This window comes from Schistocerca piceifrons, chromosome 1, assembly GCF_021461385.2.
Source record: "Schistocerca piceifrons isolate TAMUIC-IGC-003096 chromosome 1, iqSchPice1.1, whole genome shotgun sequence".
Taxonomy (NCBI): Eukaryota; Metazoa; Arthropoda; class Insecta; order Orthoptera; family Acrididae; genus Schistocerca; species Schistocerca piceifrons.
The window spans coordinates 163,659,086-163,685,329 of NC_060138.1; the positions used below are offsets into that span (position 1 = coordinate 163,659,086).

Genomic DNA, 26,244 nt, shown 5'->3' on the forward strand with positions numbered 1-26,244 from the left:
GGGGGAAGGGGATGAGATCGTACAGGATCCGCGTGGGGGAGGGGAGACGGATGCGATAGGCGAGGCGGAGAGCATGGCGTTCAAGCATGTCGTCATCAAAATGCAGCCTTTTGACTGTGAGAGTCCCACAAGATCTGATGAGTACGACACATATTACATCTTAATATGTTGTTAAATATATACTGAACTGTCGATGTTACCATCGTTCTAATAATCTATCACACATACAAGTTCAGGTGCACTAACAACATGTGGAGCTAAGTCAGTTGGCGTGAAAATACATTTACTAAAGATACTGGCTGTGCAGGTAGCAAAGACAGTGCACACCAAGGGCACAACTTATATGCTTTATATCGAAAGTCTTTTCATCTGTCGACATCATACAGCTTACTAAATAGTGCTATGATTGTAATGGGCAGTAGGATAGGATGGGAATATTTATTTATAGCATAATAGGGGATAATACATGTGTTATCTGTTAATAAGCTCTCACATATATGACTGTGAATCCCAACCATGAGAAGTTAATCTTTAGGTTAGTTAGGTTTAAGTAATTCTAAGTTCTAGGGGACTGATGACCTCAGATGTTAAGTCCCATAGTTCTCAGAGCCATTTGACCCCTCCCCCCCTTTTTTTTCGCGGTACACATTTCGTTTATTAAGCACAAGACACTGGTTACACAGAACACAAACACAATACTCGACTTCAAGTCCCGACATAGTGGACTGTGAGGTGTAGGTTAGTATCCTTCCAGCACAGCAAACCTCGCAGAGACAAGGTCCGTCGCAGTGGTCGCCGTATAAATACCACAGTGTCTGAGCGCCGATCTTGAACATCGCAGAAGCAGTCCTGCGGTAGGTGTGTTGGGTTCTTTATTCAGAGTCGGAAGAGGCCGATCGGCGTCGCGTGGTCCTACGTGGAGCTGGAAGCCAGGTTCCTAGCTCGTAGCGCCGCTCGCGGTACAAAAGGCGTGACTTGAGTTCTGCTGCTGGTGGAACGAATCACTGGATACAGCAATGTGAATTTTACATGCCATTTTTAAAATACTTTACTCCTTATCTTAAAATTTTCGTAATGTAAAAGCACCTTTTCTCAAAACCTACTTGTTAAAATTCGATGGAATTTTGAGATCAGCTTCTTGTCACTTCCAGGCCCCAAGCATTACACAGCGAACCAGTTTTGCAATTTTTACCACAGCAGAGAGACAAAAAAATTGAAGTTAAAAAATATAATGGCTGCAAACATAAAAATAAATGTACAGCAACAGAAGCAGCACAGCTTTATTTCATTACATCATTTGTTCGACATTATTATGACTAAATTATAAGGTTCACTCTCCCCCCGGTAATACCTTTTCACAAAAGGTACATCAGTAATTCAACAGTTGGAACGAAGCTCGTCACATTGAGAAGCTGTATGCTGACAACAACGCAACACTTTGGACTGAATTACTATCGTTAACGAGATTACTATGTGTGTAGTTTTTAAGAAAAATTCTAGAGTAAATGGCAACAAAGGTTACGAGAACGTGAATTTTAAATATTTGGGAACTCTATGGTCAAAGGTATATACACTTTTCCCAGCATCCTGACCACTTTTTAGTAAAATAGAAACTGTAAAGTTTCCTTAAATACGCTGGTATTGCGACAATGAACTCATCTGAGCAATGAAATACGCCAAGCCGCGCCATGTTTCGGTGTCAATGATAAATTGTAGGTTTCCCTATCATTGACTGAATAAGTCAAATAAATTGTCGGAAGAAAACAAGTACAGCTCTTGTGTTACGATAATCTTCCAAAAGAAAAAGGGTATAAATACAAGACGACAAAGTACCATGAGGGAAGAAAAGAAACAAAACGAAAGCGAAGAAAATGATATCTTGAATGATTTAATGTGTACGATGATTCAGTCAGATTCAATTTAACTCTTCTGCTTTATATTCTCCCTTGGTAAGAAATTGCAAATATTTGACAAACAATTCTTTACTATGGCTACTTTTTGTTCAGTGAGATTTTCAATCCTAAAGTTTAAGGTAGAGGGTGTACGAAGCAAGTGAATTTATTGCCGTCTGACTTTTTGAAAGTAACACAGTTACATCAGTTAGCCAAGGCGGAACTAATATTCATATGCGACTAACGTTTCACACTTCACATAATGCAGAACAAGTGTCGTATTTATTTCTCCGATTGTGCTTAAAATAGTGATTTCGGAGAGTCCACCTTCATTTTTATGCGACTAGTTTAACGACTAGTGGAGGCCTTCGTGATGCAAAATAATTGATTTTACGGCTTTGTTTGTCATTGCTACTGTTCACGTTTACAGATACTGAGAGCGTTGCAAGTCGATTTGTTCATTTCTACAGACAGACTGCAATGTATTTATTGCCCAGTCCTGCGCTATGACTAAAAACAAATGGCAAAACAATACTGAATAACATACTTCAATGCTAAATTCTACCAAGATAGCCGGCCGCGGTGGTCTCGCGGTTCTAGGCGCTCAGTCCGGAACCGTGCGACCACTACGGTCGCAGGTTCGAATCCTGCCTCGGGCATGGATGTGTGTGATGTCCTTAGGTTAGTTAGGTTTAAGTAGTTCTAAGTTCTAGGGGACTGATGACCTTAGATGTTAAGTCCCATAGTGCTCAGAGCCATTTGAATTTTGATCTACCAAGATATTGTCGCTTACAACTGAAAAGTATACCAGACTTGGGGTATAAATTGTTCTGCAGTCAGAAAACTAGCACTTGCAACCTGAAATGTTTAACGTACTGATCCTTTGACTTAGCACCATTTCACTGGGTCCTCGAAACTTGTAAAAATCTTTTTTCTTGAGTACTCATTTAAACCATTTATTCTCCTATTTATAGATATCTGCACAACATATGCAGCAGCAACTCTTTTAAATGATTATGACACTTTCAGCAGATAACTGGGATACATTATAATCTTAGAAGTGATATGACCGGTGACGACACATCTATTAAGTAATAGAGATATATTGACTTTTTTAATGTTATAAGTTAATTAATAAGATAAACAATGCTTTAATTACTTGTCTGCCTTGCCAAAAATTTCTGCAACTACGAAGGAATTCTAAAACTTTATTAATTAAAACTGTTAAGCTTCCTTCAGTGATAATAGTACTAGGAACGTTTCAGTGCCAGATTCGATATTTGCGTATCAGTACCAATGTTTAAAATTGTATCTATAATTCGATAACGACGGAACAAAATCATAGATACCGATAGCATCGCAAGGCGTTGATTACTTTTGTATTTTTAAGCTTCTCTTGAGCCCAAAAGAACTTATTTAGAGCACAAGGTCAACTATGGACATTATATTATGTTTTCATGAACTATCTTGACTCTAAAGAGTAAATCACAAATATTGTAACCGCAAACAAAATATAGGCTTTTACATAACTGTTATGCTACCTATATGTGCCACTGTTATCATTCATCATTACAAGATTTTCTTTAAGACAAAATCATTCATTTACAATAATCTCCTTTTAAAGAAAAAAAACACTCATTGTACGTACTAGACAAAATATGGTAATTATGATATGTTCGTTTACAGCAATTCAAATATAAAATCAATAGTCGAACCATTTTTCTAACTTAGTAGGCAAATAATTAATATTACTTCTTATGTTGATGAAATCTGTTTTGTTTGTTTCAAACTGCAGATATATGTAAGTTTCACTACTGTATTCGTGTTTCGTGTATACTATATAGATGCTGCATGCACTATAGTCTCATTAATGTAAAAGGTTATTTATTATTTTCCCAAGAACTATTCAAGACTACTGGTAAAGGCACTTTCATGCTTCTTACGATACTATGAAATTATTGAATACTTGGCATCGATGTCGATAGCATTGAAATCATAACAAAAACGTCGCTACTCACTCATATCGTTAACATCGTAAAGTTAGTGGTATTACAATTTTTAAACGAACTAACAGTCTTATACATGCAAATGTTGTGTGTCCATGTTTTGAAGGTGAACATCACCTGCAGATTATTAGTTGTTGTCGAAAAGCTCAGAATACTACTGAAACAAAAATTTCTGTAATTCAGTGGTTTATATACGGAGTGTTTGTCCTATTGGTCGTCAGGTGCATTTTCTCCGATGTTTCGGCAGATATTTGCGACTCCGTTTTTGTAATCTATAGAGGAAGTCATCTCAAACAAATGCTGCTCATCACATCTTTCGTGTGTCACTTAGTGTCGAGGGGAAGAGTCGCTTTGTTCCCCGTTACGAGCAAAATTATTTTTAAAGCGGAATTTTGTATGGTCATTCGATAGAGCGGTCCCGTATTAGTGTATTGTGATACTTGTTTTATCGATATCTATTAACAGGGAAACTGAAAAACGGAGAATAGCGAGCACTCCACCTGTGGCAGCACCACCCTAGTCCGCACTGGTAGCTACCCATTGCATCAGCGCTGCTCAGGCTCTGTTGGAGTACTTGTTGTTCTTGTTTTTTTGTCCCCGTTAATACGTTCAGATAAGATAAATATCGCACTAGACAAAATTGGGGCCTCTCTACCGCCATGTAAAATTCAGCTCTGAAAACCATTTTGTTTGTAACTGGAAAAACAACGACACTTTCCATCGATACTGAGCGTCGCATGAAAGACATGATGAGCAGCTTTGTTTGGGCTGACTCCAGCTATACATTACAAAAGCGAAATTAAAATTATCTGCTGAAACATCGGAGAAAATGCACCTGGCGGTCCTTATGAGGTACACCGTGCACACTCGTAGAACTGAAACCGCACCCAAAGCAGTTCCCTACACACGTAACCCAGAAAGTACCTGGAACTATGGAAGCCGGGTTTACCGGACCTGCTGTCTGAGGCGATGCCAAGGCCAGCCGAGAAGCGAAAGTGGTCCAACGGCTTCAGCGGGAGCTTTGCACTCTGAGCGGGTAAAGGACATGCACTTGTGGGCACTCCCTCGCCTACTGCTGCTTGCTGCTTTGGGTACTTTTGAAAGTCTCTGCTATTCGGAAATGATAGCGTAGTATTCAGGGAGCGTCTTACGTGTCTCTTTAGTGGGAGGCATCCAAAACCATTAAGCAAAATATCTATGTTAAGAATCTGAATCGTTTCAATAACAAGGGAAAATTCCCAGGTGTAAATAAACGATTTTGATGAAATTTGGTGGGCTTTTAGAGGGGTCAAAATAATGCAATACCTGTTTTTCGTTTTTGCCTAGTTTCACATTTAAAGAGTAAAACACGCCTCGAAAGGTAATTTCATATGCTGAGTTTAGAGCGAATGTCTCCGAAACCATGTAATATCAAAATGTCTTTCATATAAAAATTGAAATGTAGTTAACGTTCTCAAAAACTTTATAATCAATTTTTGTAATCGTTCGAAATTTGGCAAAATACCCCACCACCATTAATTAATTTTGAAAAATGAAAACTTTTGTTACAAAATAAATTAAAGGAATTTGCACGCCACACCCATCCATGTATAATAAAACTACTTTCCGAAATACCATGTTTTGGATTATAAGCTGTACACAATGTGCTGTTGAAGTATTTTCGACATAGTTAATTAAAACATCTAAACGTTCGTTCTTATTCTGATTATTTGTTTTATGTTTTAAACTGTTATTTTAGGTTTTAAATTCGTAGATTTTTGTTTGTTTGTGTTTCAGTTTGCCGTTTCACATGTGTGTATTTTGTTAATTGAAAATGATAAGTAACTGAGTAGCATTAAACAAAGTCAATTCTATTTGCCGAGGCTTTCCTATGTACTGAAATATGTCTAACACATATTAGGATATTTAGAGGATCACCAGCCGCAGTATGCGAATCCTGCTACATTTCGTTTTATTTTGTGTTAACATTATGTGAAGAAATTTCTTGCATTTTTTGTGCTTGGTGATATAAAACCGTTATTTTAAGCATTTTTTTACAGATAATCATTATTGTAATGGTTTTGTAAATACTATACAATAGATACTTGACGGCTTTGCCCCTTTACGCGTGTTTCACATGTATTGCACGCATCTCATCCTGCTCGTCTCTCTGTCCATCTTCTGTTCCTCCTCCTCTCTGTTCAGCCGTGCCTGTCCACTTGTATTCTGCACGGAACGCATTCTGATACTATTACCATAACACGCCAGTCCTCCAGGACAACTGAGACGTCAGCTGTTACCAACATTTTTCATCTCCACCCACAGCCCTAACAAAGAGATTGACATCCAGTTTAGTTTTGAGCCATGTTTGAAACTTCAAGTCTCATTGAGAAGTTAGTTTAAAATCAACTGCAAAATTTATAACGAGGAGACAGACAGACAGACAGACAAGAAAGCGACCTAATAAAATCGTGTTAAAAATCGCAAGGTCTCAAGATCTGAATAGCTCCAGTCAGTGGCTGCAACGCAGCCGATCCAGCAACGTGGCAATGTCTCATTCAGGTAATTTCGTACACAGTTATCTAAATGTGAAAGATGAAATCCCTGTTGTGCTTCAGGGTGTAGCATGAGCTACAATTGTGGCAAGTCGAGACTGGTGGTATCACTGACATTTCTCTCAGCGAAGGAGGGTCCATCGACTGTCTTGTTGGATACGCCACAGAGCATGTAAACTTTCCCGGAATCCTGAACATGTTCGACCGTTGTGAATGGATTCTTTGTTCCCCTTACGCATGTGTGCGTTGACCTTTCCTGAAAGACGAAATGCGCCTTTATGACTGACGATAAATTTGCTTGCGAATTCATCGTTTTCAAGACCGTTTTACATATCAGTGCAGAACCGCAAAAGGTGCAATTTGTCATCGTGCCTTCTGGCTTGACAGGAGCTGCAATTTATACGGCTTCTTTCTCAATTGCTTACGAAGGATTTCTCACACTCCTGTCTGAGGGATGTTCAGTCGTGCACTAACTTGACAGGCAGACTTTGTGGGACTTCGCAGCATCATGTCCCTTACACAGTCCACTGTCTCCTTTTAAATGCCGGGTAGACCTGAATGTTTTGCAACGCACGAACAATTTCTTGTACCATTTTATGGGCTAGTGTTAACTGTTGGTATCTTGTGAAAATAGCCACGGATCTGCTTGCACACTCACTACCGATTGTCAGCGCGCAAATTACTGCACACAAAATACTTTCTCTACCTGGTTCGCTACCTTTTTCAGCAATTGCTGTCGATGCGCCACTGTCGGCAGTTTTCAAAACTAACTAACCCGTATACCAAATGGTTCAAATGGCTCTGAGCACTATGGGACTTAACATCTATGGTCATCAGTCCCCTAGAACTTATAACTACTTAAACCTAACTAACCTAAGGACAGTGGGAAGCGAGAACGCTACTGCAGGACCACGAGATGCGCCCCCCCCCCCCCCCCCCCCCCGGTATACCACGTTTGAAATAACTTTCAGAGTTTCTCTCTCACTTACTTATAATTTATTATGTCACGATTGGCCATTTACCTATACCCGTCTGATAAAATGTTTCATGGATTTTATAATAAGATGTACAACCACGAAGTTGACGTGCCGGTGGCAACAACTACAATGTGCTGACATGAGGAAAGTTTCCAACAGATTTCTCATACACCAGCAGCAGTTGACCGGCGTTGCCCGGTGAAACGTTGTTGTGATGCCTCGTGTAAGGAGGGAGAAATGCGTGCCATCACGTTTCCGACTTTGATAAAGGTCGAATTGTAGCCTTTCGTGATTTCAGTTTATCGTATCGTGACATTGCTGCTCGCGTTGGTCGACATCCAATGACTGGTAGCAGAATATGGAATCGGTGGCTTCAGGAGGATAATACGGAGCGCCGTGCTGGATCCCAACAGCCTCGTATCACTAGCAGTCGAGATGACAGGAATCTTATCCGCATGGCATTAACGGATCGTGTAGCCACGTCTCGATCCCTGAGTCAGCAGATGGGGACGTTTGCAAGACAACAACCATCTCACGAACAGTTCGACGACGTTTGCAGCAGCATGGACTATCTGCCCGGAGACCATGGCTGCGGTTACCCTTGACGCTCCGTCACAGACAGGAGCGCGTGCGATGGTGTACTCAACGACGAACCTGGGTGCATGAATGGCAAAACGTCATTTTTTCGGATGAATCCGGGTTCTGTTTACACCATCATGAAGGTCACATCAGTGTTTGGCGACATCGCAATGAACGCACATTGGAAGCGTGTATGCGTCATCGCCATACAGGCGTATCACCCGGCGTGATGGTATGGGGTGCCATTGGTTACACGACTCGGTCACCTCTTGCTCGCATTGACGGCACTTTGAACAGTGGACGTTACATTTCAGATGTGTTACGACCCGTGGCTCTACCCTTGATTCGAACCCTACATTTAAGCAGGATAATGCACGACCGCATGTTGCAGGTCCTGTGCGGGCCTTTCTGGATACAGAAAATGTTCGACTGATGCCCTGGGCAGATCTCTCACCCCAATTGAAAACGTCTGGTCAATGGTGGCCGAGCAACAGGCTCGTCACAATACGCCAGTCACTACTGTTGATGAACTGTGGTATCGTGTTGAAGCTGGATGGGCAGCTGTACCTGTACACGCCATCCAAGCTCTGTTTGACTCAATGCCCAAGCGTATCAAGGCCGTTATTACGTTCAGAGGTGGTTGTTCTGGGTACTGATTTCTCAGGATCCATGCACCCAAATTGCGTGAAAATGGAATCGTCAGTTCTAGTACAATATATTTGTCCAATGAATACCCGTTTATCATCTGCATTTCTTCTTGGTGTAGCAATTTTAATGGCCAGTAGTGTAACTTTGAGGGTTACTCTCTGACGTACTGTATAATTTATTATGTTATGTTTAGCCATTTACCTATACCCGTTTGATAAAATGCTTCATGGATGTTGAGATAACATGCGATGTTTCTGAAATACATTGCAAAACCTACTTGTGATAGTGAAGAGCCTGCTGACAGAGCACCATTGCCGGCAGGTGGACCCCGGAGAGGTGAGCTACCGGATCGGCGAGAAGGGCGCGGTGAAGCTGCTGCTGAGCGAGTCGGGGGCGGGCGCGGGGGGCGCCGGCGGCGAGGGCTCGCCGGCGGCGGGCGGCAGCGGGGGCGGCAGCGGGGGCGGCCCGGCGGCGGCGTCGGCCGAGGACCGCGAGGTGACGCGCACCTTCAACCCGGAGGCGCAGTGCTTCCGGCCGGTGGAGGCGGAGGCGCACGCCGGCTCGGCGTCGCCGCAGCCCGCGCCCAGCCCGGCCGGGTCGCCGTCGCCCGTCGCCGCCTCCTTCCTCACCAGGCCGCCGCCGCCGCCGCTCACCTTCACCACCGCCACCTTCGCGCAGACCAAGTTCGGCAGCACCAAGCTCAAGACCTCCAGCAAGAGGGCCAACAGGTACCTGCACAATTATTCGAAAGGGTCCGCTAAAAATGCGTATTTAGTTTACCACGCGTAAACTCAACCATCTGGTGAGCAAGATGTTTGAGACAGGCGAAATACCCTCAGACTTCATGAAAAATATAATAATTCCAATCCCAAAGAAAGCAGGTATTGACAGATGTGAAAATTACCGAAGCCGACCTCGGGGAAGATCAGTTTGGATTCCGTACAAATGTTGGAACACGTGAGGCAATACTGACCCTACGACTTATCTTAGAAAATAGATTTAGGAAAGGCAAACCTACGTTTCTAGCATTTGTAGACTTAGCGAAAGCTTTTGACAATGTTGACTGGAATACTCTCTTTCAAATTCTGAAGGCGGCAGGGGTAAAATACAGGGAGCGAAAGGCTATTTACAATTTGTACAGAAACCATATGGCAGTTATAAGAGTCGAGGGGGATGAAAGGGAAGCAGTGGTTGGGAAGGGAGTGAGACAGGCTTGTAGCCTATCCCCGATATTATTCAATCTGTATATTGAGCAAGCAGTAAGGGAAACAAAACAAAAATTTGGAGTAGGCATTAAAATCCATGTAGAAGAAATAAAAACTTTGAGGATCGCCGATGACATTGTAATTCTGTCAGAGACAGCAAAGGACCTGGAAGAGCAGCTGAACGGAATGGACAGTGTCTTGAAAGGAGGGTATAACATGAACATCAACAAAAGCAAAACAAGGATAATGGAATGTAGTCGAATTAAGTGGGGTGATGCTGAGGGAATTAGATTAGGAAATGAGACACTTAAAGTAGTAAAGGAGTTTTGCTATTTGGTGAGCAAAATAACTGATGATGGTCGAAGTAGAGAGGATATAAAATGTAGGCTGGCAATGGCAAGGAAAGCGTTTCTGAAGAAGAAAAATTTGTTAACACCGAAAATAAATTTAAATGTCAGGAAATCGTTTCTGAAAGTATTTGTACGGAGTGTAGTCATGTATGGAAGTGAAACATGGACAATGAATAGTTTGGACAAGAAGAGAATAGAAGCTTTCCAAATGTGGTGCTACAGAAGAATACTGAAGATTAGATGGGTAGATCAAATAACTAATGAGGACGTATTGAATAGGATTGGGGAGAAGAGGAGTTCGTGGCACAACTTGAGTAGAAGAAGGGATCGGTTGGTACGGCATGTTCTGAGACATCAAGGGATCATCAATTTAGTACTGGAGGGCAGTGTGGAGGGTAAAAATCGTAGAGAGAGACTAAGAGATGAATACACTAAGCAGATTCAGAAGGATGTATGCTGCAGTAGGTACTGGGAGATGAAGAAGCTTGCACAGGATAGAGTAGCATGGAGAGCTGCATCAAACCAGTTCCTTTCAAGGCAGGAACTTTTACGACGTTCTCCTTTCAAGGCAACCATTTCTACACGTAATGAAATCGCAAACTTTTGTATGGCAAGAAAACACACAAGCACGTTGAGTAAAAGCCTTAAAAGATATTGAATTGAAAAAAACACACAACAGTTCTTGCTGTCTAGAAACAATATAAAAAATCCACTACGGCGTACATTAGCAACCTTGCTTGTACAGCTTCCAGATGAGCAGGAATTCGTTATGCAATTGACTAGTTCCTACCACGAGGCACAAGGAATTTTTCTTCTTTCTTAGAGTACCTTTTACACGTGAGTCTAGTAATACTAGTTACGGCAGGTGAGAGAATGGATCAGGTCTTAGTGCCTTGCATTTTAAACAGTACAGTCATTGGTGCCTTAGACTTTCACAGACATGGCAGAGGCTAACAGTCTAATAACCCGTAGGTAAGCTGGGAGAGGAAAGAAGTAATCCGAACCACAGATTTACTCTGACTCGCCCCCCTTTCGTCCTCAAAAGGGGACAAACGGACCACCCTTTCTAATATTACCACCTTTCCGCGGGTGGGCAGACGAGAATGAATGGCGGAAAACCCCCAAAATATACGGCTGGTATAATTAACAAGAATAAGTAAATTTAATTCAATTAAACTTCATAAAATCTGTTAACAATCAATACTCAACTTCTGGTGCGTTACGACTCCCAGGACTGAACCAACGCAGCACCTCCAAATGCTCTGCCGAGCCGCCCGCTGCCAGCCGTTTCGACGGACGCAGGAAGGCGCGCCGACTTTCAGAACCTCCTCGCCGGTCGACAGCATACGGCCGAACTGTAAATTAGGTCCCTCGCGGACCCACGCTCACGAATATTCCTTTCGCGACGAGCAGTTAACGCCCCATACCACGGAGCCTCTGCTCTCGTCGCTTACGCTGATGCCGCGGTCTGCGTGCTGTCCCTCTAGCACCGGCAGAGAAGTCGCTTCTTGATGCCAACTCCTCACGAGCGCCCATACAGCCACTTCTTAAACCCACGCGAACAGTCCACTTTTCCCCATTCGTGCTAGAGGGAGACACCGAAGCCTTCAATTGCGACAACGGCGCCACCGCCAGAAAACGGAGGGCCACTGCTTCGCTATGCGCTGCGGCGCGCTTTTCAAAGCCAACTTTACTACGGCCCACAACCCACAAATGTCACTCTTGGAGTAACTGCATTTTCTACTGTTTTCTACTTACGTAGGAAGTGTCATTAGAATGAACGTTTTTCAGACGAAAAATATTAATCTCTCCCACCTCGCAGAATACAGTTTCATCTCGCTCTTGATAGCCTGTCGATGACGACTATTTAAATGAAGTGTAGCGCTTCAGTAAGGCGCACTGCCTGAGGAGATGATGTACATAGGGCAAAGAAAGAATTGATTCGTCATCTACTTAGCACCAGACGCACGGGACATATCTTGGTTATCGCAGAGTCCCCACTTTAACATGGCCGTTTTACACTGAGGTAACAAAAGCCATGCGATACCTCCTACGGGGTGGCCGAGCGGTTCTAGGCGCTACAGTCTGGAAACGCGCGACCGCTACGGTCGCAGGTTCGGATCCTGCCTCGGGCATGGATGTGTGTGATGTCCTTAGGTTAGTTAGGTTTAAGTAGTTCTAAGTTGTAGGGGACTGATGACCTCAGCTGTTAAGTCCCATAGTGCTCAGAGTCATTTCAACCATAATGTTCATGAGTTGGTGACGAGCAAGCAGAAATGTACACATTGCCATCCTCTGGTTTGTGTGATTCTGGCTTAGAGCATGCGTTACCCATACACTCAATATTTGAATCTTCCCCTCAATAGTTTGATAAGTTTCCTGCCGTTATGTAGACAGGAGTGACACCACCAGCAGTCGGCCAATGGTGTAAACGCCCAGAAGATGACCCCTACGTCGGGTTGAAACCGGTTGACGATATAATAATAATAAATGCGATTAAGACTGTTTTTGAATAAAGTGTCTCATACCAATCGCTGCTTCATCTCCACAACCATGGTTCGAAGAGCACCAGGATGAGTTTACCGTACTCCCCTGGCCGCCAAATTCCGCGGACTTAAACCCATCGAGAATCTGTGGGACCATCTCGACCGGGCTGTCCGCGACACAGTTCCTCACCTGAGAAATCTAGGGCCGCTGGCTACTGCACTGGAGTCTAATCGCTTCAGATACCTGTCGGTACTCTCCCAGAACTTTACTGACCCTCTCCCTGCACGTCTCGCAGCGGTCCGCGCTGCAAATGGTGGTTACTCAGGCTTTCGACAGTGGTCACGTTAGTGTAACTGGACAGTGTGTATTATTGTATACACCCACAATTCGTGAAATGTACTTGTTCGAAGTAGCGCTGTAGTTTTATTGGCCAGCAGTGTAGTAGGCACACGAAGAAGCATCTTTGGAATTTCCAGAGAGACGATTGCCTATGTGTTTTGGATACGGTTACAGCACCGGATCGTTGTTAGGTTACTAGGCATTTCATCGTGGCCGTGCAAGGGCCGCTGGCGGCAGGGCGCGGCCTCCGCCTGTCGCGGCGCGGCACGCACGGTTGCGAAAGCAGGGGTCGGCCGACGCCGGCGCAGGGAGTGTTCACGTCGAGATGGAACCCGCGGGCCACGCCGACGACGCCCAGAACTGCCTCTGGACTTACCGCCGGCACGCGGGGTAACGAAAATGTTGCGTTACCGTTACCTGTCCCAGCCGGAGAAAGTCGGATCTGGTTCTGGTCGGGCCACTAACACTCGCACTGGCTGTTCACTTTCCCCGCTCGAGTACCGCCGAGCTTTTGCGCAAGAGTGCCTATAGCTGAAAAGCTATCTTCTGGGGCGATCAGCAGGCAGGGGCTGTTTCCTTTGTGTATAACCTCCTTCCATTAGTCTTCCTGCCAGAATTTCTGTCGCGTTTGCACGTTCGTATCCCTACTGGCGACGTTCCTCTACGACGCGCCACATTTGAAGTGAATCTTGGCACTGAGAAGCAGCTGAAAGGTCTGGATCGAATCCCAATTTGGTTTTACAGAGAGAACTATTCGGAAATGGCCCCTCACGAAGCATGCATTTGTTGCGAATCTCTCGCCCAGTGGAAAGTCACAAATGATTGGGTAAAAGTATAGGTAACTCCCGAATATAACGCGAGTAAGAGAACGGACCCACAAAAATAGAGACCAATATCCTTAACATCAGCTTGCTGCAGATTTCTGAAGCATATTCTAATATCGAATACAGGAAATTTCCTTCAAGCAGGAACTCACACCATGGATTTAGTTGCTCGGCTCGCCCTTTTCACACACGATATCCTGTGAACCGTGGATTAAGACCAACAGGCAGATTCCGTACCCCTAGATTTCCGAAGTCGTTTGACACAATGTCCCACTTCAGGCTGTTAACGGAGACCCGAGCGTACAGAGTGGGTTCCGAGATACGTGAGTGGCTCAAAGACGTCTTAAGAAAGAGGACACAACGTGCTGTGGACAGCCAGTGTTCACCAGAAGACAAGTGTGTAGTCAGGAGTGCCTCAGGGAAGTGTGATAGGAGACCTGTTATTTTCTGTTTACATAAGTCTGACGGGTAGGACGAGTAGCAACCTGCGTCTGTTTCGTAATGACGCTGCCGGGTACAGAAAGGTGTCGTCATTGTGTGTCTCTAGGAAGATTCAAGATGACGTACAGCTTCTATTTGCTGTGATAAATGGTGGCTTCCTCCAAAGATAGAAAAATTTGCAGACAAGTAAAAAAAAAAAAAACGAAATATAGTACTAGTGGTATGCTGTTTGGCACAGTCAGTACGATTACCACGTAGGAATAACGTTGCAAAGCCATACAAAATGGAACGAGCACTTAAGGCCGGTAGCAAGAAAGGCGAATGGACAAATTCGGTGTACTTAGAGAATTCTAGGGAAAGAGCAGCTCATCTATAATCTATAACAAAGACCTCAAACAGAACACCAGCGCGGTCCATTCTTGAGTGCTGCTCTAGTGTTCGTGATCCAGACAAGGTCAAACTGAAGGAAGACAGTGAAGCATTTCAGAGGCGGGCTGCTAGATTTGTAACAGACGTGAGTATTACGGCAATGCTTCGTGAGCTCAAATGAGACTCTCTGGATGTAAAGCGACGTTCCTTTCACGTAACATTACTGAGAAAATTTAGAGAACCGGCATTTGAAGCTGATTGCAGAATGATTCCATTATCGCCAACGAAAATTTCGTTTACGGACCTCGAAAACTAGAAAAGAAAAATTAGGGTTCTTATGGAGGCATAGAAAAGAACATCTTTCCCTCATTCCATTTGCGAATGGAACAGGAAAGGTAATGATTAGTAGAGATACATGGAGAGAATGGTGGCTTGCGGAGTATATATGTAGATACAGATGTAGATATCTGCATCATCAGCCACATTTCCGCTACGCATGCCATTGTACGGTACACAGATAAAAAGAGTGTCTGCGAGGTATGAAGCGGGACGCGGCTAAATAAATAGTCCTTACTGTCGCTTCCTTCCGCCACACGGCTGTCTATGCTCTGTGTTTGTTGGCCGTCGAAAGAATATTGCCTTACACAGTACTCATCGCAGCCTGTCCGCTGGTCTAAGTTGATGTGTGCCATTTTTCTCTTTGTTTAATATACAGCACCAACGTCACAGAGTAAATTTTTATTGGAAATTTCTTGCAGACATCAAATTAACATTGTTAGCAACTAACATACTGGAAAATCCTAGTACTGGTGATGTCTTAAATGCATAAAACGAAATGTGTACCGGGAACAAAATACGCATTTTAGTAGTTTCATGAACGGTACTAGTATTAATAAACCAGTTATACAGCACCTAGTGATACCATGTAGCGGAGAATGTTCTGCCTTGGAATAGATTCCAGACCGTTATCTATAACCAGCCCTTTATTGGCAGTTTAATATATTTTCTTATTACATTGTTAAACGAGGGCATCCACTTTCCGTGTGCCGCAGTTTTTCAGAAATTGCGAAAACACCTGCTGAAAAGTGCGGTTTTTCCAAATGTGAAAGCCGGCTATTGTGGTCGAGCGGTTCTAGACGCTTCAGTCTGCAACCCGCGACCGCTACGGTCGCAGGTTCGAATCCTGCCTCGGGCATGGATGTGTGTGATGTCCTTAGGTTAGTTAGGTTTAAGTTGTTCTAAGTTCTAGGGGATTGACGACCTCAGATGTGAAGTCCCATAGTGCTCAGAGCCATTTGAACCAAATGTGAAAAAATATTCCAAGGTACACCATGGTCATGTACCAACTAAAATTTAGAAGTATTCCAGTCGATAAAATCTTGTCAATAATGTAATTAATAGTTTATCTGTTACTTTATTACTTTACTACAAACCAAAAACCAGTAAATGAAATCAAATTAAATATAAATGTTATCAAAAACCGTTTAAAGTTAATGATAGGGGGCGTTCAAAAAGAAACGAGCCGGAGGCATAATTACAGAAACCAGTACCTGTATGTTACAAGTATTGACCCTGGCTGTTGAGACACTTGGCGCACTGTGACACAAGGCGGTGAATGGCTGTCTCATAAAACTCACGGAGTTGCGATGTTAACCAGTTCCGCACGTACAGCTGGAAGTCTTCTACCGATGTGAATGGCGTAAACCTCCCATTTGAATTCAAATGGGAGGTTTTCGGCCACCCTCCATACAGTCCGGACCTCTCTCCCTGTGAATACGCAATTTTTGGTCCCCTTAAAAAAGGCTCTAAGGAGCAAACGATTCACCTCACACGACGACGTCCAGCTGTACGTGCGGAACTGGTTGAAATCGCAGCCCCAGGAATTTTATGAGACAGCCATTCACCGCTTTGTGTCACAGTGCGCCAAGTGTCTCAACAGCCAGGGTCAATACTTGCAACATACAGGTAGTGGTTTCTGTAATTATACCTCCGGCTCGTTTCTTTTTGAACGCCCCTTATACATTTTGAAATAGAAGACTATGAAAACAAATACAAGTATCCAGTTTCAAGGCAGGTAAATTTGTTAAGACATTAAAGGAACTCAGTTATTTTCCTAATACCACATGCTTCGTTGTAGAAGACGTGCTTCCATGTCAAGGTACGACTGACGAAGTATTGCTTAGCAAGCCACTCCTTGTACGGTATAATTAGTTTTAAAAATACGTAGAATTTTGCTCATAATAAAATTCTGTAACTGAAAAATAAATAATATTTCCGAATAGCTTCAATATACAGAATTTAACTATGTAGACCTGAAAATATTTAGAAACGGTGCACAAAACACAACTGATAACTCACAACAACAAAAACCATAGGGCGCATTCCTTCGTGTGATTCTGTAATCAGCCACTAGATTGAAACATCGACCAGGAAACGTCAATTGGTCCTAGTTACACCATCCTCACGGTACAACACTCTCCCCTACTCAGAAGTGAAAAATTTTGACCAACATTATTCCAGAAAGATAAGTGCACTGAACATGTGACACGATTTAATAAATTTATGTCGTTCAGATCTCTTCAAGTGAGTTACAGTTGCGATGTGACATAATTGCACTCATCAAAAATGTTCAGAACGATGGGTCGTGTTCATCTGTGGCACAACGCCCACGCGACTCGCTGTTGTATTCGCACAAGCGCGTGAGTTACTTGTCTTCTTACTGTTTTCAGCCATTATACCAATCTGCGAATAATTTAATGATAAAAGTGCTTCAGATTTGTGTCTACAAATTACTCTGCTGTTGGTCTTTCTTCTTGCATCTTCATTTCTTACCCGAGACTTTGTTTCATTGGCCTGTACACGTTTCCTCTTACTTTCGTACTGCCCACGAATCTGCCCCACATGTCAAAATAGATGTAGCCAGTACTTTATGAAATTCTGTTATTATTTCCGTATTTTGTCGCCTAGTATTCCCTGTGTTATACCAAACATCATCTGACATTTACTTAATTTATTTTGCAGGTCACTTCCAAACTTTAGGTAACGTCGCAACTTAAGGAGTAAGATGATACAATGAGAAACTCGTTCTAAAACATGACTGTTCAGTACTATTTTAGAACCTGGAAGTACTTTATCTTCAAAACCTTAATCTTCGGCTTTTTGTGAGAAATATTAAATTTGTAGTCATAGCACATCTGGTCTAGCCAATGTGTTGATTCCCCTTTGCATACCGTCGTCAGTCGCTTGTAAAATTATTTGGTCGTCAGCGAATACCATGGTCTTTATGAAAGGGCTTTTCCTATTTTAATGTATCGCTTTAATCTTTGTTTTCCATTGTGCGAAACTGTCGTCTTTATACACTGTGCGAAATAATTAAACACACCATGGTGCTTAGCACTGAAATCGTCAGTTTTCTTATGGGTGGGCGAAGAAAACATTTCAGACATGTCGCCGCCCAGAGTCGTTGCAGAAAGGCCCCAGGAAGTGACAGGAAATGCGCAATGAGGCATCCCTTTCCTTGGGACGTCCATTTGCATACGTTTTACAGTCAAAAATGAAGGTTTTCAATGCAGTATCCAACAGAACGACGTTGTTGACAATCAATGACAGTGCTGACACCCCCTGGACGAGTCCCTTTCTTTAAGGATAGTGTGGTGTTGCAGCGCAACTGAATGCCATCTGACCCCTTTGGGGTGTAGCGCGATCGCAGTTTTTACTCTAGTATACAGGATGGAACCACTAGGGATCTTTAAAACCATTGGACAGCATTTGAACATAATCCGAAGCAGTAAAGAGTATTTACAGTTTCTCAGCCCTCCTGCTTTGCGCCTGTCTGAGGCTAATAAAACAGCAAGGGGATCCTCTGACACCCCCCAGACCATCGGTGCCAACTATACAGCATTGATGAGCACTTTAAAAACGCGGTTGTACAGAGACAACACCTGACCGATTCCTAACGCCTACAGGCAGGCAACTCCTCGACACCATTCAGCTGAGTGGCAGCTGAGTGCTGCTCTATTGGCTGCTTGCGGTTATGCGGAATCTGAGCAGTGTCGAAGGGACTGCCTGCCTGTAGGCGCCTAGAAAATTGTCAAGGGTTGTCTCTGTACAGGTTCATTTTTAAAATGATCAACGAAGGTATGCAGACACTGCATTGCACTGCAGAGGCGTCAAGCGAATGGGTGAGGCGTGGTTTTGGAGTGTGCGGACGACCTTCCCATTGTACGACACTCCACGATGGCGCTGAGCAGAACTATGGTGAAATTTGATGATAATTTGACATCATTAACCCACCTTTCACCTCACATGAACTTCTTAGCCCTAGTCTGTATATCAACACGATTCTGTTTGAAGCGTTGTCGAGCCCGAGGGTGACGTCACAGGGCGCCACACATTTCTGCAATTACAGAAGACTTTAGGCACATTTGAGCCAAATTTCTTAATTCTGCGTTGCAGTGGGGAAAAATGACGGGGTTTCAAAAAAGTGGCCCCTTAATCCTTTTGCACACTGTGTTGTTGTTGTTATGGTCTTCAGTCCTGAGACTGGTTTGATGCAGCTCTCCATGCTACTCTATCCTGTGCAAGCCTCTTCATCTCCCAGTACCTACTACAGCCTACATCCTTCTGAATCTGCTTAGTGTATTCATCTCTTGGTCTCCCTCTACGATTTTTACCCTTCACGCTGCCTTCCAATGCTAAATTTGTGATCCCCTGATGCCTCAGAACATGTCCTACCAACCGGTCCCTTCTTCTTGTCAAGTTGTGCCACAAACTCCTCTTCTCCCCAATTCTACTCAATACCTCCTCATTAGTTATGTGATCTACCCATCTAATCTTCAGCATCCTTCTGTAGCACCACATTTCGAAACCTTCTATTCTCTTCTTGTTCAAACTATTTATCGTCCATGTTTCACTTCCATACATGGCTACACTCCATACAAATACTTTCAGAAACGACTTCCTCACACTTAAATCTATACTTGATGTTAATAATTTCTTCAGAAACACTTTCCTTGCCATTGCAAGGATATTTTATATCCGCTCTACTTCGACCATTATCAGTTATTTTGCTCCCCAAATAGCAAAACTACTTTACTACTTTAAGTGTGTCATTTCCTAATCTAATTCCCTCAGCATCACCAGACTTTACCTATATTAAAAAGCGTCGGCGATAAGCTACAATCTTGTCTCACAGCTTTATCAACTACACTCCTGGAAATTGAAATAAGAACACCGTGAATTCATTGTCCCAGGAAGGGGAAACTTTATTGACACATTCCTGGGGTCAGATACATCACATGATCACACTGACAGAACCACAGGCACATAGACACAGGCAACAGAGCATGCACAATGTCGGCACTAGTACAGTGTATATCCACCTTTCGCAGCAATGCAGGCTGCTATTCTCCCATGGAGACGATCGTAGAGATGCTGGATGTAGTCCTGTGGAACGGCTTGTCATGCCATTTCCACCTGGCGCCTCAGTTGGACCAGCGTTCGTGCTGGACGTGCAGACCGCGTGAGACGACGCTTCATCCAGTCCCAAACATGCTCAATGGGGGACAGATCCGGAGATCTTGCTGGCCAGGGTAGTTGACTAACACCTTCTAGAGCACGTTGGGTGGCACGGGATACATGCGGACGTGCATTGTCCTGTTGGAACAGCAAGTTCCCTTGCCGGTCTAGGAATGGTAGAACGATGGGTTCGATGACGGTTTGGATGTACCGTGCACTATTCAGTGTCCCCTCGACGATCACCAGTGGTGTACGGCCAGTGTAGGAGATCGCTCCCCACACCATGATGCCGGGTGTTGACCCTGTGTGCCTCGGTCGTATGCAGTCCTGATTGTGGCGCTCACCTGCACGGCGCCAAACACGCATACGACCATCATTGGCACCAAGGCAGAAGCGACTCTCATCGCTGAAGACGACACGTCTCTATTCGTCCCTCCATTCACGCCTGTCGCGACACCACTGGAGGCGGGCTGCACGATGTTGGGGCGTGAGCGGACGACGGCCTAACGGTGTGCGGGACCGTAGCCCAGCTTCATGGAGACGGTTGTGAATGGTCCTCGCCGATACCCCAGGAGCAACAGTGTCCCTAATTTGCTGGGAAGTGGCGGTGCGGTCCCCTACGGCACTGCGTAGGATCCTACGGTCTTGGCGTGCATCCGTGCGTCGCTGCGGTCCGGTCCCAGGTCGACGGGCACGTGCACCTTCCGCCGACCACTGGCGACAACATCGATGTACTGTGGAGACCTCACGCCCCACGTGTTGAGCAATTCGGCGGTACGTCCACCCGGCCTCCCGCATGCCCACTATACGCCCTCGCTCAAAGTCCGTCAACTGCACATATGGTTCACGTCCACGCTGTCGCGGCATGCTACCAGGGTTAAAGACTGCGATGGATCTCCGTATGCCACGGCAAACTGGCTGACACTGACGGCGGCGGTGCACAAATGCTGCGCAGCTAGCGCCATTCGACGGCCAACACCGCGGTTCCTGGTGTGTCCGCTGTGCCGTGCGTGTGATCATTGCTTGTACAGCCCTCTCGCAGTGTCCGGAGCAAGTATGGTGGGTCTGACACACCGGTGTCAATGTGTTCTTTTTTTCATTTCCAGGAGTGTATTATCGTTCCAGTCTTTTTTCCATGGTTTTTTTTTTAATATAAGCCCATACTACCTTATTAAGTGCTTCGGATACCCTCGTCTTTCTGAAATACTCCATATGTCCTGCCTTGTTGATGTGTTTGTATGCTACTTCCTGCCTACCGTGGATATCAGTCTGAGCTATTCATTAACTCCTACCGAGGCTGATCATAGGTCGCGGGAAAGAGTGCCGCTTATGAAGCCCTGAGGGGATGATTAAAAACGGTTTCACTGGCAGCGAGATGCGGGCTGAATGGGGATTGCCGTCACAGTGGGGTGCGGCGGCTCGGCGCGGGATGTCCGCGGCGGCGACCGGCGAGGTCGCGAGGTATTGTGCCGGCCAGGCACGTCGGCGCCGGCCATCCCGGCCAAGGCTGCGGCGCTACACGCAGGCGAGGACAGCACACGGCCTCTCCCACACAACACCGCACCGCTCAGTCACAGCCTCGCTCTTCCTTTACAAGTCCCTACGCTCGCAGTCGAGTCGTCATTTTATCTCTACACGACATTCCGACATGCATCGGTTTGGAACATAAGGTCATAGCGTATTCCTGTAAGTTTGGTAAACACAACTGGTGCACATAACAGAGTGTGCGACAGTAGAAATTACGTGGTTTTAAGACGAAGAAGTCATCGAGCCATTTTCTGAGCCCGTTTCCATAAGAAAACGAAGTACCTTGAAGATTGTTCGATAGAGGGCGGAAAAGGTGAAAATCTTAGGGCGCAGAATCATATAAATACAAGAGGTGCAGAATGACTTCAAAAATGGCTCCAAGCACTATGAGACTTAACATCTGAGGTCATCAGTCCCCAAGACTTAGAACTACTTAAACCTAACTAACCTAAGGACATCACACACATCCATACCCCAGGCAGGATTCGAACCTGAGAGGCCGGCCGCGGTGGTCTAGCGGTTCTAGGCGCTCAGTCCGGAACCGCGCGACTGCTACGGTCGCAGGTTCGAATCCTGCCTCGGGCATGGATGTGTGTGACGTCCTTAGGTTAGTCAGGTTTAAGTAGTTCTAAGTTCTAGGGGACTGATGACCACAGCAGTTAAGTCCCATAGTGCTCAGAGCCATTTTTTTTCGAACCTGAGACTGTAGCAACCGCGTGGTACCGCACTGAAGCGCACAGAACCGCTCGACCACAGCGGTCGGCTAGAATGACTTCCATACCCAACTCCTGTGTACGTGGTGTCTCTAAAAAGTTCGGTGAATGCTATCAGACAACAAACAAAACAAAAGATACACACAAATTTTTGTACATGGCTGCACGTTCAGAGATTGTGAATAGTTACAATTGAAAGAAAACAGCCCTCGGTCACTATTTTTAACGAATTAACCGGGTTTCAACACCGCTAGGAGTGTCTTCCTCAGAATTCAAATCAAAGAATCGTCTATAGCATGGTCACAGAATTATGACTAAAACCGTATGATACAGAGTATAAGTACAGAATCATCGTGGAAAGACTGGCACTACTTATATGCCATTTATAAAATAATAAATATGCCAAAAGGGCATTGGTCACAAAGATATTTAAGATAAAAAATTGTGATGGGGGAGCCACTAAGGGCTGCTCGTTACTTACGCGGTTATTGGTTGCAAACAAATGTTCTTTATTGCCCTTCAAAATAGTCGACACCCGCTACAACACACTTTTCACAACGTTCTTACAGCTTCTGGAAAGCAAAGGCGTCCTGTGGAATCGATCGCAGAACGGCTATCACGCGATCTTTAATGGCAATCACGTCCGCACAACGTTCACCTTTTATGCGCGCCTTCAAGCGGGCAATCGGGAAGAAGTCCGCAGGAGCCAGATCAGGCGAATACGGAGAGTGTTCAGGAACAGTTACCATCTTCTACGCCAGGAACTGGAGCAAACGGATCCCGCAGTGTACAGGGGCATTTTCATGGAGCAGGGTACATTTTCCAGTCCTGTAAAATTCTGGCCGAACTCGCCGGATACGCTATAGCAATCGTTCAAAACGGACTGTAAAATACAACATTAATTGTTCGAACTGTAAGAACAATTTCTTTGTAAATGATGCTGTTGTTATCGAAGAAAGCAATCAACAGTGTTTTCACCTTGGATTTTTACAGACGATTTTTTTTGGTAGCGGGGAAGACGGTGAACACCATAACATCGATTGCCTTTTTGATTCCGGATCGAGCTGATAGCACCCAGATATCTCCCGTGAAGATGGTGTTCAAATGGCTCTAAGCACTATGGGACTAAGTACCTAACTGACCTAAGGAAATCACACACATCCATACCCGAGGCAGGATTCGAACCTGCGGCCGTAGTAGCAGCGCGGTTCCGGACTGAAGCGCCTAGAACCGCTCGGTCACAGCTTCCGGCCACGATGTTGTTCACCAGCAGTTTCCATCCGTTTTTATTTCTGCTCGTCTGTGAGAAATGAAGTGGCTCTGAGCACTATGGGACTTGACTTCTGAGATCATCAGTCTCCTAGAACTTAGAACTAACTAACCTAAGGACATCACACACATCCATGCCCGAGGCAGGATTCGAACTTGCGACCGTAGCAGCAGCGCGGTTCCAGACTGTAGCGCCTAGAACCGCTCGGCCACTTCGGCCGGCTCGTCTGTGAGCTCGTGTGACACAAATCTGGAGATGATCTTCCGCTTACCCAAATCATAGCGGAACGATGTTGTGCACCATGTTCTTGCTAATGCCCGATTCCTCCGCAATCAATCCCAGAGTCCGTCGCCGATCTTGTGCCAGAATTTCTCGTACTTTCTCGATCTTTTCTGGGGTTCTGTTTGTCGATGGCAGACCTGAACGTGGCTCGTCCCCAGTTTTTTCCTTCCCTTCACCGAAGCGTTTAAACCATTCAACACATTTTCTGCTCACGGCGTCCCTCCCGTACACCTGCACCAACATTCGATGTGTCTCCGTCGCAGCCTTCCCCAATTTGTAGCAGAGTTTGATGTTTACGCGTTGCTCCATTGCGCTGTGACACTGCCTCTCACAGTGACTACGTTCAACTGGTCGCAGTCTTCTTCATCATTTTGATTCGCAGCTCCTTGTGTTGGCCGTGTTTGCAGATAAAATTGTTGGATGTGAGGTCCGCCAGTTATGCAAAACACCGTTGTTTCTCAGTACCCAAACATGTTTCGCCAACACTGTGCCATCGTCAGTGGGTTTTCGTTTTTATTTATTGTGTAATGTGAACATTTTTGTTAAGTGATTATAAAATTATGTGGATGTTTAGTTCAAACAATAGATCGTTTCTTTTTGTAAATACCTTTACATTTTGGGGGCATGAATTTTCTGGTTCACTTATGTGTTAATTACTACATGTAGCTTGTCATCTGCAACCAAACGATGTGGATGAGAAAGTTTTTTCTGGGAATTAACCTATCTTCTAGATTGTAATTAAGTCTGTCGTGATGTCTTCGCACCTATATTCGTTTTTACTTAAGTGCTTGCCACACGAAAGCCGGCCGAAGTGGCCGTGCGGTTAAAGGCGCTGCAGTCTGGAACCGCAAGGCCACTACGGTCGCAGGTTCGAATCCTGCCTCGGGCATGGATGTTTGTGATGTCCTTCGGTTAGTTAGGTTTAACTAGTTCTAAGTTCTAGGGGACTAATGACCTCAGCAGTTGAATCCCATAGTGCTCAGAGCCATTTGTACCATTTTTGAGCCACACGAAAACATAATGTGTTATTAAAAGTCACATTTAATTTGCTCTTCATAAATTATTAATAGTCCAAAAATCAACTAGAAAAAAGAAGAATGGCTATAATTAAGTGGTGAGAACGCATTTCTTTCCAAGAATTGTAGTTTTATTATAATTATACTTTCCATTTCCTTGCTTTGACCGATGTAAACTCATTGATTATGTCACTGAAGTCAAAGCGCTTGTTCACTCGCCCGCTGACGTGAACGCTAGCGGCGGTCCAAAGCATACGGCGTAAGCACACCTATAATATTCAAACTCGACTTTTCTCAAAAATGGTTGAGAGTTGCGTCTTCCCGTTCACACTTATTGAAGTCCTGGTTATGCCCCACACAGCGTGTCAATACGAATCAAATCAGTGAGGGGGAGTTCGTATGGTCCGCTTGTGAGAATGGCTCTTCCTCAAAATACAACGTGCCGGCGCTCACATAAAGGGTGACTGGAACTTCGTGGCACACGCAGAGGTCGGTTTTCGGCCTGGTTCAAATGGCTCTGAGCACTATGGCACTTAACTCCTAAGGTCATCAGTCCCCTAGAACTTAGAACTGCTTAAACCTAACTAACCTAAAGACATCACACACATCCATGCCCGAGGCAGGATTCGAACCTGCGAACGTAGCAGTCGCGCGGTTCCAGACTGAAGCGCCTAGAACAGCTCGGCCACCCAGGCCGCTTTCGGCCTGGACGAGTCTATTTTAAAAAAGTAACTAAACGGGAGACTCAGCCCACGTGCTCTCTCTGACATCCGCACCGCTTTTGCTGCTTCTGACAATGTCTCCGAAAGTGCGAGGTGGACAATATTTCGAAGCCAGGTGCGTCAGGTAATTTTTAACGTGCTGAATTTCATGAGAAATGTAGTAGTGGAAGGAATATCTATTCCGCTATAGTTTTGGGAACAGGTTAGTTCAAATGGCCCTAAGCTCAAATGGCTCTGAGCACTATGGGACTCAACATCTGTGGTCAGCAGTCCCCTAGAACTTAGAACTACTTAAACCTAACTAACCTAAGGACATCACACACATCCATGCCCGAGGCAGGATTCGAACCCGCGACCGTAGCAGCCGCGCGGCTCCGGACTGAGCGCCTAGAACCGCTAGACCACCGCGGCCGGCAATGGCCCTAAGCACAATGGGGCTTAACATATGTGGTCATCAATCGCCTAGACTTAGAACTACTTAAACCTAACTAAGGACATGACACACATCCATGCCCGAGGCAGGATTCGAAACTGCGACCGTAGCAG

General features: G+C 44.8%; 1 protein-coding gene across 1 annotated transcript in view; it reads left to right on the top strand.

Moving 5' to 3' along the window:
- The window catches only part of LOC124802990 (protein Tob1-like), a 166,496-nt gene that overhangs the window by 134,642 nt on the left and 5,610 nt on the right, over positions 1-26,244 (top strand). The window contains exons 4-5 of the mRNA XM_047264095.1: positions 8,958-9,022; positions 9,092-9,364. Of these exons, the coding sequence (XP_047120051.1) occupies positions 8,958-9,022; positions 9,092-9,364 (338 nt within the window). The remainder of the gene's footprint in view (positions 1-8,957; positions 9,023-9,091; positions 9,365-26,244) is intronic.